This window comes from Globicephala melas, chromosome 9, assembly GCF_963455315.2.
Source record: "Globicephala melas chromosome 9, mGloMel1.2, whole genome shotgun sequence".
In the NCBI taxonomy this organism is placed as follows: domain Eukaryota; kingdom Metazoa; phylum Chordata; class Mammalia; order Artiodactyla; family Delphinidae; genus Globicephala; species Globicephala melas.
In genome coordinates this window covers 52205868-52218471 of record NC_083322.1, presented here as the reverse complement: position 1 = coordinate 52218471, position 12604 = coordinate 52205868, and the positions used below count along the sequence as shown (strand labels likewise).

The 12604-nt window shown below is 37.8% G+C and overlaps 2 protein-coding genes across 2 annotated transcripts in view; one reads left to right on the top strand and one right to left on the bottom strand.

Annotated features, from left to right (window-relative positions):
* Positions 1-12604, bottom strand: part of ZNF804B (zinc finger protein 804B) — a 505156-nt gene that overhangs the window by 459905 nt on the left and 32647 nt on the right. The window lies entirely within an intron of this gene.
* TEX47 (testis expressed 47) lies at positions 4129-4890 on the top strand. Its single transcript, XM_030857353.2, has one exon. The coding sequence runs from the start codon at positions 4129-4131 to the stop codon at positions 4888-4890; it is 762 nt and encodes a 253-aa protein (XP_030713213.2).

Below are 12604 nucleotides of genomic sequence, written 5' to 3'. Positions count from 1 at the left end.
AAACATTTGGCTCCAGATAATAAAACCAGAGTGTAAAGTATATAGCGAATATTGAGGTGCACTGCTTGAACGGAAATACAAATATATGTTGTGTGTTTATGTGAGATAAGTTGGATAACAACGATGGATAGATAGAATAATTGGAAGAGGACTCCTCAGTATAATAAATGTTAGTTCAGGTTCTGCCACTTGTTAGTTGTTTGAACTTGGGTATCTACTCGAAACAGATCTCTCTGGGAGGAGAAACACTGAAGTCTTTTCATCCCATTGGATAGAAAGAAGAGTTCTTCCGCTTGAGTCACCACATGACGGCAAATAGCTGACCCTTAACAGATGAAACACAAGGACTGTGGCATCTGGAAACTCAAATGCTAAGTGTCCATTAAAAGGAGAGTCTACGATTATAATTACATATACCAATCAATCAAAAACAGACCAGACTGTGTTTTTTCTATTCCTATCTGCTCAAAACTTTTCTCTTGACACTTAAAAATACGACTGATGAAAGGCAAGGAAACAAGGTTAGCTGCCTTTAAATGTTTCAGATCGCCATGTGACAGTGAAACTAAAATTTGGAAGAAACCCCCCAGTAATTAAAAATGCATCAAGAAATGGAAAAATACACTGGGAAAATGTAGACCAAACTATTATCTATGGTGGTAAAATTCGTTGTTTCTAAATGTTTTAGGTCGAACCATACAAAATTGTCAACATCAGTTTCTTATATGTTTTAAGCCAACACCAAAAAAGAGATTATCACTCTATTGAAGAAGGGATGGTTTAGTGATATTTAATGTGGTTTACATGGGAAATTATAATGATGAAAGATTATCATTTTTCTATCAGGTTTATATTGGAAGAACCAAGATATATGAAAGAAAAGGAAAACACAAAGCACACATGGGGAGAAAAATCACAACTGAGCTCCTTTTCATAGGGGCAAAAAAAAGTAGAACAGTTGTGCTTTAGTTAAGAATGGTGTCATGAAGAGGAAGAACCTTAACTATGTATAAAAGGTTAATTTAAGTTTGTGTGTTCTAAAGGAGCTTCTGGGTAGCATTGCCCTATAAATTCTCCCACTGACATTGATCAATGCCAGTGTTAAGTAATAAACCCTGCAGTTGCATGTCCCCATTTTCTCTGTTATAATCCATAATTGTGGATTGGAAGTAAGTGCCAGAAATCACTCTGGACCTGGTAAAGGCAGAAGCTCCCTCTCCCAGAATTCTATGGAAGGGAAATAAACAAGAAAGACTTCGTAAAATCAGTATCTTCTGAAGTTTATGAAGCAGACGTATCATAAGGTCTTACAGTTTCATACTCTTGGCTGAACAGGTGAGGTGGAAAAGACTAGAAAACATTGAGGGTAGAAGACTCCTACTATAATCTAAATAAAGAGCTAGGATTATGAAGGAGGCAGTGGTAATCAAGATACATTTCAAAGTGAGTAAAAGGACTTAGCAACAGAATAAAGTTGGGAGGTAACTTTTAGGAAACATGAAAAGACAAGACCAAGGATGTTGGCCTAGGAGATGAGAGAAAAATGTGAAGTGAGTCACAAATTGGGATATTTGTAAAGGAAAATATAAAGAAAACAACAGTTACAATGTTGGCATTTTTTAATTTGAAAGGGTAGAGGTACATCCAAGGAGAAGAGTTGTAAATAAGATTACAAGTTGGGAGTCTTCTGTACAGAAAAAAAATACTGGAATGGGAACTCAGTTTTTTTTCTTTTTTGTCAAACCCAGCAAATCAGTTGTATCTGTCTTGAGCCTTAGATTGAGAAGCAGTCCAAGTCTACAGCTGGACTCAGCAGGAAAGACTCCATGGTCAATCAGCAATGTCAATCATTCTATCTGTAGTGAAGCATGGTATCAAGGACCACCCACCTGACCTCACAAAACAGAAACACAGGTGGTGCTAAGCAAATTGGTCAAGGAGATAAAGTGACTCAGAGGAGCTGTGTGATGATTACAGAGCCTCAGCGTTGCCCAGAGGTGGGTGTGAGAAGGAACTGGACTTGACCACAAATCAAGATTTGGGGAGAAATTCAGAAACGTACAGACTCATAGAAACCAAAGGAGTGGAGATGGCTATAAAGGAAGCTGTCAACATAATTACATTCTGCAAAGCAGTAGGAATGAGGGTAAGAACGATCTCTACCCTGGGCAATGATAAGTTTCTGTGCACCCTGGGAAAGACTGTATTGTATCAGGGGGTGACGAAGTGAACCACAGTGAGGAATTATAGCCAATTTTTATGTACCACACAATTAAGGAATATCAAATCACCTCTTAGCCTCCACTTTCTGGGACAATTTATCCCTGCATATTATTAAAACCAGATCATTAGTTTGGATAACACAAACCTTTGGGGGGAGGAGGAAACATACTCTAAGGTTTAATTTTTTTAATTGAATAAGGGTGTTTTCTAACCTTGTTTTAAAATTGTGGTTTAGAGCTCATGTGAATGCAATTTTAAGATATATTGTTAATTTTTATTCTAAAAAGTAACTTAAGGGACTTCCCTGGTGGTCCAGTGGTTAATACTTAGCGCTTCCAATGAAAGGGGTGCAGGTTCATCCTGGTCAGGGAACTATGATCCCACATTCCGTGTGGTGCAGCCAAAAAGAAAAATTAATTTAAAAATAAAAAATAAAATAAAAAGTAACTTAAATTTACATTAAATTAAGAAAACCAAACCCTATAGAAGAACGTTCTTATAACAGTCACCATTACACAGAATCTGGTATGTGTTCTTATAGTCTTTAATTAGTGCATAAATACCTCTTTACCCTCAGTAGACAGGGAGGTTGTCGAGAGCACATGTGAATTGTGTGCAAGGTACATAACTAATCCATGCTTTGGTTTCCTCTTCTATAAATTGTGGACGAAAAGAAAAAAGAAAAGAATATGTCTAGGAAGATATCCAGGTCCACCATTTATCAGAGTTGCCAGTGCACTCTGGCCCTTTAACAGCACCGACATTCTGATTTGCCCGGGCACTATGGAAACCAGAATAGAATACGGGACAGGTGAGAGCACCCAAGACACTGGCAGTTGGAAGAGTGATGATGGAGGACAAGCAGGACCTCGAGGACAGGTAAAAGGAAGAAGCACTTGAAGAAAGAAAGAAATGTTAAGTTGACCTGCAACTTAACATGTGGGAAGATCCCACATGCCGTGGAGCGGCTAGGCCCGTGAGCCATGGACGCTGAGCCTGTGTGTCCGGAGCCTGTTGCTCCGCAACGGGAGAGACCACAACAGTGAGAGGCCCGCGTACCGAAAAAAAAAAAAAAAAAAAAGTAACAGAATTTTTCATCTGACCCCTACAGCAACAACCCCCCCCCCAAAAAAAAAGGAAAGAAAGAAAAAGAGCCATTTCTGCGGTTTACTGATAGGAGTTAAATAAAAAAGAACCAAAACTAGTTACTTCAAAAGTTTACTGTAATTATCCAAGCAATACTATTAACTTTTAGAGTACTGAGTAAAGGTAAAATAAGTCAATTAGTAGTTAAGAGATCCCCAGATTTTTAAAAAATTTATTGACTAGTTAAATTTATAAAAGAAATTGGGGAATTATCATAAAAATACCTTTTTAAGAAAAATTTGACCAAATAAGGACAATCTGCATTCATCATTACATAAATGAAAAGACATTTTAATGTAATATCAATGCTACTGTCAGTGAGTATCAGCAGATACATTCCTCTTTGTGTGTGTGTTGGTGTGTGTACGATTCAAGGATGGGCACTGAGAAAAAAATATCCTATCAATCAAAAAAGAAAATAATAATGTAAACAACAACATAACAAACTTATTCTAGAGTAAGTTCTATGTTCTCCCTACCCCCCAGTTTACTGAAGAGTTTTTTTCCCTAGGATGTGAGTGTTAGTTATTTCATTGTAAACTTTAAAACAAAACTCTATAAATTGATTCTTGTTTCAACATTCTCTTTAATTTCAAAGACATTGTTTATTGATAACACTGGAAAGCATTTGATCAACTGAGTAAACTTTTTTTTTTTTCCTGAAGAAACAGAGTTCATCACTGAAGAGGTAGCCTAATAATGTAAATACTGTAATAAGCTAAAAACTGGAATCATCTAGAAGAATAAATAGGACTCATCATGTCCTTCTCAGCCCGTACCCGAAAGACCAACAAAAAGAATTTTCCACTGGAATGTCTTCTAATGCCACAAGTTCCACGTAGTAATTACTTGCATTTTCAGGAAGAAAAGCAAAAACTACAACTAAAGAAATTCCTTCTTCATAGGATGTTCCTAGTGGCCAGGGTAACAGCAAACATAGAAAAAAAAGATATTGGTGAATACTATGAACAATTGTTTCAGTCAATTTTGAAACATCACCCAGGAGAAGCAGTGACAGGATTATTGCTCATATATCCTAATTCCATTGTGCATATCCTGGAGTCCTCCAATGGTACTCTTTACCAAATTCTTTTGGATTATCTTAGCCATGAAAAGGATGAAACAGAATTTTTTATCCAAGGAATGAAAATTATAGTCACAGTACACAGTATACCAACAAGGCTCTTTATGCAATGGCATGTTTCAGTAATAAAAGCGCCAGTTATGTATCTTGATGACGTGACACAGTCACTGTCCCTACAAGAGGTCATGACAGAATTTCTCATCCAAACCCATAAACTAGTACTCCATCTTTTTAAGACTGTGAAAGTGGGCACTAAAGGACCAGGCGATAATTTGCACCAAGTTGCACCTGAATTACTCCTTCCAGAACAAATAATAAAGTACATATGCAATTCTGCAGAATTAATGGACCCAGAAACTTTCATAAACATGTATAATAAACCCATACATGTCACCTTGGATTCTGAGGTGGTATGGCCCACTCCTTCCAGCTTCTAGGATGAAGAGAGATGATGTGGTCAGTGTAGTCAAATCTCTTAAGGAATGTATGCTACTTAAATAAAAGGAAAATATTTCTAAAGTTACTTTTCTCTTTAAAAAAGGAAAGAAACAACACAGCAATCTACACAAAGGTAATAGACTAATCTTTACAGAGTATGTTGAGTTAAACTTGAAAATTTATCTGGTCTAATATTAAGATCAACACATTATTTTCAATAATGAAGGGGTTTAATAAGGTCATAATAAGTTCTCAAGGTTAACATCATTTTGATGAAATGACTTAATTTTTAATGAAAAGTAGAGATGAAAAAGGACAAACACGTGATTCAGATTCTCATTCATTCTTTCAACCATCAATGAGCAGCTGTCACCACGCAGTATTATGTTCTGAGAGTACAAAATTTTGGGGAAATATACAATGCTTGAGGTGCTTGCAGCCTAAGCTTGGAGGCAAATATGTGTAAAAGTAAATATGATGCATGATATGATGTATGATATGATCATTATTATAGTCGCAATATGCAGAAAAGACTGTAAGAACAAAGTAAGGGAGTAATCTCGCTATGTATGGTCGCTGAAATCAGAAAACAAAACCTAAAATTTGAAAGTAGTACCAAGGCTCACATATTCTGGATGATATAATCAAGAATACTGAGGACATTATAAAGCTAAAGAACACAATAGCTTTTTGAAATGACTAGAAAATACACTGTCAGAAAGCACTGTAATTGTATTATTTCATGCAAAGTCATTTATTGAGCACCCTTCACAGGACAGACACTTGCCAAACGACAGGGATATGTCAGGGTCCAGAGAAGACATGATCCCTCCTCACTTGGGAAACATACTTCTAAATGAGTTTATGTAAGATAAACAAATTGGTTATTTCTTCAATTTAATTCCTAGAAAGCAATTAATTATATGCAATTTCTATATGACCTATTTCAAGTTGGTCTCTCCCTTCCTTTACCCAAGATTAATGCTTTTTTCACACTATTTAAATTTTTCTAGTTTGTTCAAGCAATTAAGTAACATTAATGTTTTACTACTTCAATGATATTTATCCAAAATTGCTTCAATATCCTATGAAATCAACTTTGGAATGAATAGAAGAAATACTGTTATATAATTTTAACTTCATTTCTCATTGCTTATTTGATTTTCAGTCTCTTTGGGGGGGGGAACCATCTCAGTATGTACCTCAAATTTGTCATATGTAGATAATACCATAATTTGTTCCATATTAGAATCAAATTTCAGGAAAGACCATTCCTATTTTTTAATTTAGTAATATAGTTTTAGAAAAAGAATGACATTTTTCACTTTAAGCTGACTTGAAGTTCCATTCATTTAAATTTAGTAACATAAAGGATATTTTAGAGAAAATTAAAATTCTTCCGATTAAGAAAGAGTATATAATTTACAAACATTTTATCAGTTTGATAAATATCAAACGCCTCATATTCAGCAATGTGCTATTTACTCTTTGAACTGAAAAGGCACCCATTGATAGTAAATGTTTAGTGACAAAGTGAGTGGAGTTGAGTTAATGCTTTCCAGGCCACCAAAAAAAAAAAAAGAAGACGAGGAGGAAATAAATAGAAAGAAAGGAAAGAAGGAAGGAAGGAAAAAAGAAAGAGAAAGAGAGTAAGCCTCAGTCAGTCTTTGAATGTATGTAAGGAAGAGGTTTGGGAGGGCAGATGAGCATATTTAAGAGAACAGAGACGAGCAAAAGCAGGAAGGAGAAAATGAACCAAAAATGTTTATTGGACCAGATGGAATCCATTTAATGGGGTAAATTTTGTTTAGGAACAATATTTTCTAAAGTTAAAATGAACAGAAGTAGTTTACAAGTAAAACTACATATTTGAGTATATAAAAGTACGGCACATTATATTCTCCAAAAATGGCCACTGCAATGTATCCCATCCCACACGCTCTTCTTACAACGTGACCTCAACACACCTCCCATCGCATGGTGGGTTCTAAATACCCTTCCCTTGAAATCAGGCAGACTTTTCTTTGTGACTGCCTAGATGAACATTACAACAGAAGTGATCCAATGTGACCTCCAAGGTCATAAAAATGCCTTGCACTTTGCCTTGATCACTTGAATGGAACCTAGACAATATGCTATGAGCAATCCAAGCAGGTTTCCAGATGACACCCCCAGCCGAACTCCCAGGCAACAGCCAGCATCACCACTGGACATGTGACTGAGTGAACCTGCAGGTGACTCCAGGCTCTAGCCTCCCAGCCAACCCTGGATTTCAAGCCAGACCAACTGACACCATGTGGAGGAGTAGAGTACAGATGAGCTGCTCCCACTGAACCCTGCCTAAACTGCAGATCTGTGAACAGCAAAAATTATTGTTGTTGATTCAAGCTACTAAGTTTTGGGTGAATGTTCATGCAGCAGTCTGGAACACTAATATATAACAAGAATAATTTTGTATGTACATTTTATTGATATATGTACATATCATTTATTTATTCATTCATCTATGCAACTAATATTTTCTAAATATCTACCAGTAAATATTTACCAGGGCACCAAGCACTGTGGTAGTCACTGGATATACAAGCAGAAGTAAGACGTGTGTCCTCCACACTGCCTAGCATAGAACTTCTATTGGTCTATAATACTTTCTGGTGTGAGAAATACTGACAGAAAATTAATTCATTGGCCAAAGAAAAAAAAAAACATAAAAAAACCTCAGTCATTTTTGGAAGAAGTTATAGAAAATATCTAAATGAAAACACTGATTTACTTAGTAGACTGTTACTTTACATTTAAAGGATTCCTGAAGCATGAATTGTGCAAATAATTGGAAAATAAGCACAAAGTAAGCATAAATAAACTACTTATTTATTTATTTATTTATTTAAATGACACTCTAGAATGAGTTTATTCAAATGCAAGTAGTCACCTTAGGAGAGTTTATATTTATTTCAGTGACAGCATCATTGCTAAAAACATTTTGTGACTCATTAATGGCAGATAAATTAAGGAGGTTTATAAATCAAAGGGAGTTAAAATATTTTAGTTACATCTAGTTTTCTGAACCCCAAATAATATATATTGCAATTTGATTGGTGACCTTAATATTCAAACTTCATTCATAGAAAGGTTTATTTTTAAATATTATACTCACTCTCAAAGGAAGATCTGCTGTCACTGAACATATTAAAAGAGTGTGACACTGCCTCTAAGGGGAAATACAGATATGTTTCCAGTAACAGTTGTGTTATTAAGAGTCCTACAGAGCTTACCAATATCACATCTTTAAAGGGGACAACACTCAATTAGCTGTGTCTGTTTCGGTATATAGATAAAATGCAGAAATACTATATTCATACCTGACAAATGTAATTTAATTTGATGAAGTCCAAAAATGTGACTCAAGCGTTAGGAAGCCTCAAAAGGTAATTCTCACCCCAATGAGGGTTATAGTTTTCTTACAATGAAACTTTACATAAAACCAGAGCACAGAAGTTAAATCAAATAGAAAATGAGCATTTAAACACTGAACATACAACATTCACTGTTCATATAACAATGACCATATAACATATACTCATATATATCTGAGGAACATACGACATTTAAGTGGCATGGCCAGCACCATTCCCATCCTTTTGTTTTGATACTGATATCTTCTACAATAGACTGACATGCTGACAATCTTGTTCTTGTTTCAGTGTAACCAAGGACTTCCAGGAAGGTTATAGTTTTCTTGAAGGACAACTGAAATAATGTTATTTGGAGGGAAAAACCCTCCTGGGGTGAATTTTAAAATTTGTACTGTCTTCATTCTTTTTTTTTTCTTTTTTTTTTTTTTTTGCGGCACGCGGGACTCTCACTGCTGTGGCCTCTCCCGTTGCGGAGCACAGGCTCTGGACGCGCAGGCTCAGCGTCCATGGCTCACAGGCCCAGCCACTCCACGGCATGTGGGATCTTCCCGGACCGGGGCACGAACCCGTGTCCCCTGCATCGGCAGGTGGACTCTCAAGCCACCAGGGAAGCCCTACTGTCTTCATTTTAATTAAAGAAGCATCTGAATCCCTTCCTGGAGAATCATTGCTTAGTACAAACAGATTCTTACATTTAGTGACTTTATCATAACTTTAGCACGACAAAACAGCATTTCAATTCAGTGAAACCTATCTCTAGCACGGAATTCCCCCAGCTTCCATTAGGAAGTGGAAATGGGACAGCTTAACAACAACTGAATATAGCAAGTACTTTTAGAATATTTCATGTTGTTAGTAAGTGACTTAATGTAGAATTAGAGTTCTCCCCCTTGTGGTCAATTATGTAAATTTCCAGATTACCTGCTGATACGATTTACACAATAAATACAGAGCATAGTTTATAAGAAAATATAAAGAGAAGCCCCAAAGGTACCTGTCAAATGTCTGTTCTACCTGCCTGCCCCCTCAGCCACACTGTTGTGCAGAAAAAGACATTAAGTGCTTTGCCAACAGTAAAAGCAAGAGTTGGTAATACTAGTCCCCTATTTCCACTTCATCACTTTAAATAGTTAACTGTAGTCATGGTTAGGGGTCTGGATTTAACTCTAAGTGCTCTCTTCACTACTACGCCAAATACCTTCTGTGCTCCAGTCCTCACATAATGCCTTTTCAAGACACCCGACTGGATTTCCACAGGCACCTCCATCTGCAAGAGTCCTGGATAGAAAGAATCATTCCTTGCCTCTACTATCCCTTTAATCTGCTCCCCCACCTGCACTCCCCGTTGCTGTAAAATGGACCACTCTCCACACAGTTGCCAAGTCGGAACTTGAACGTTGTCCTAATTTCCTCCCTTCCTTTTTATTTCACTGACAGCCAATCAATCCAGGCCCCACTCATTTTCCACAGTAAGTGTTTCTAGTGTCTGGCCTTGTTTTTGTGCCATTCTTAGGGATCTCCCTCACTCTAATCTTCTCTTCCGCCTCTCTGTCTTTCTAGTCTATGTAATATGTCTATCAAAGTTAAAGGCAGTATAGCAAAAGATGTAAGAGAGTCACCTATGGTATCAAATTGCTGTACTGAAACCTGGTTCTGAAAGTCTGTAGAGATGCAATCTGTTTCTTTAACCTTCTGCACCTCAGTTTCCTCATCTACAAAATAAGTGTGATTAACAGTATCTATAAGACTGGTTATGGACACTGCATGAAATAATGGTGGCAAGATCCTAGCACACAGTGAACACTAATAAATGTTATTCCTCTGATCAAAATTCTTCAGTGGCTTTCATTTCATCTTCCATATAAAAAGCAAAGTTCTATCATGATCTGCAAAGCCTTGATTCTCTGATTCTTGCTTACTAAGCTACCCACCCTCATCTGTACTCATCATTCCCTTTCTCACACTTTGTTCTCTAATGATTTCCCAATACTTTCATGCTTTTATGCCTTTATACCTTTAACTTCCTTCCTCATTTCTCTTAGCAAGATTCTCCTTATGGAGGGCCCTAAACCAAGATGACAGAGTAGAAGGACGTGTTCTCACTCTCTCTCATGAGAACACCAGAATCACAACTAGCTGCTGGACAGTCATCGACAGGAAGACACTGGAACTCACCAAAAAAGACACCCCACATCCGAAGACAAAGGAGAAGCCACAATGAGATGGTAGGAGGGGCGCAATCACAATAAAATCAATCCCGTAACTGCTGGGTGGGTGACTCACAGACTGGAGAACACTTATACCACAGAAATCCACCCACTGGAGTAAAGGTTCTGACCCCCATGTCAGGCTTCCCAACCTGGGGGTCCAGCAACAGGAGGAGGAATTCCGAGAGAAACAGACTTTGAAGGCTACTGGGATTTGATTGCAGGACTTCGACAGAAATGGGGGAAACAGAGACTCCGCTCTTGGAGGGCACACACAAAGTAGTGTGCGCATTGGGACCCAGGGGAAGGAGCAGTGACCCCAGGGGAGACTGAACCAGACCTACGTGCTAGTGTTGGAGGGTCTCCTGCAGAGGCAGCGTGTGGCTGTGGCTCACCATGGGGACAAGGAAACTGGCAGCATAAGTTCTGGGAAGCACTCCTTGGTGTGAGCCCTCCCAGAGACTGCCATTAGCCCCACCAAAGAGCCCAGGTAGTCTCCAGTGTTGGGTTGCCTCAGGCCAAACAACCAACAGGGAGAGAACACAGCCCCACCCATCAGCAGTCAAGTGGATTAAAGTTTTACTAAGCTCTGCCCACCAGAGCAACAGTCAGCTCTACCCAACACCAGTCCCTCTCCATCAGGAAAGTTGCACAAGCCTCTTAGATAGCCTCATCCACCAGAGGGCAGAGAGCAGAAGCAAGAAGAACTACAGTCCTGCAGCCTGTGGAACAAAAACCACATTCACAGAAAGACAGACAAGATGAAAAGGCAGACAGCTATGTACCACATGAAGGAACAAGATAAAACCCCAGAAAAACAACTAAATGAAGTGGAGATAGGCAACCTTCCAGTAAAAGAATTCAGAATAATGATAGTGAAGATGAACCAGAACCTCGGAAAAAGAATGGAGATGGAGAAAAAAGATCGAGAAGATGCAAGAAATGTTTAACAAACACCTAGAAGAATTAAAGAACAAACAAACAGAGATGAACAATACAATAACTGAAATGAAAACTACACTACAAGGAGTTAATAGCAGAAAAACAGAGGCAGAAGGACAGATAAGAGACCTGGAAGACAGAATGGTGGAATTCACTGCTGTGGAACAGAATAAAGAAAAAAGAATGAAATGAAGACAGCCTAAGAGACCTCTGGGACAACATTAAACGCAACAACATTCGCATTATAGGGGTCCCAGAAGAAGAGAGAGAGAAAGGACCAGAGAAAATATTTGAAGAGATTATAGTCGAAAACTTCCCTAACATGGGAAAGGAAATAGCCACCCAAGTCCAGGAAGCACAGAGAATCCCATAGAGGATAAACCCAAGGAGAAACACACCGAGAGACATAGTAATTAAATTGGCAAAAATTAAAGACAAAGAAAAATTATTGAAAGCAGCAAGGGAAAAATGACAAATAACATACAAGGGAACTCCCATAAGGTTAACAGCTGATTTCTCAGCAGAAACTCTACAAGCCAGAAGGGAGTGGCATGACATATTTAAAGTGATGAAAGGGAAAACCTACAACTAAGATTACTCTAACCAGCAAGGATCTCATTTAGATTCGATGGAGAAATCAAAAGCTTTACAGACAGGCAAAAGCTAAGAGAATTCAGCACCGCCAAACCAGCTCTACAACAAATGCTAAAGGAACTTCTCTAAGTGTGAAACACATGAGAAGAAAAGGACCTACAAAAACAAACCCAAAACAATTAAGAAAATGGTCATAGGAACATACATATTGATAATTACCTTAAACGTGAATGGATTAAATGCTCCAACCAAAAGACACAGGCTTGCTGAATGGATACAAAAACAAGACCCATATATATGCTGTCTACAAGAGACCCACTTCAGACCTAGGGACACATACAGACTGAAAGTGAGGGGATGGAAAAAGATATTCCATGCAAAAGGAAATCAAAAGAAAGCTGGAGCAGCAATACTCATATCAGATAAAATAGACTTTAAAATAAAGAATGTTACAAGAGAAAAGGAAGGATACTACATAATGATCAAGGGATCAAGCCAAGAAGATGATATAACATTATAAATATATATGCACCCAACATAGGAGCACCTCAATA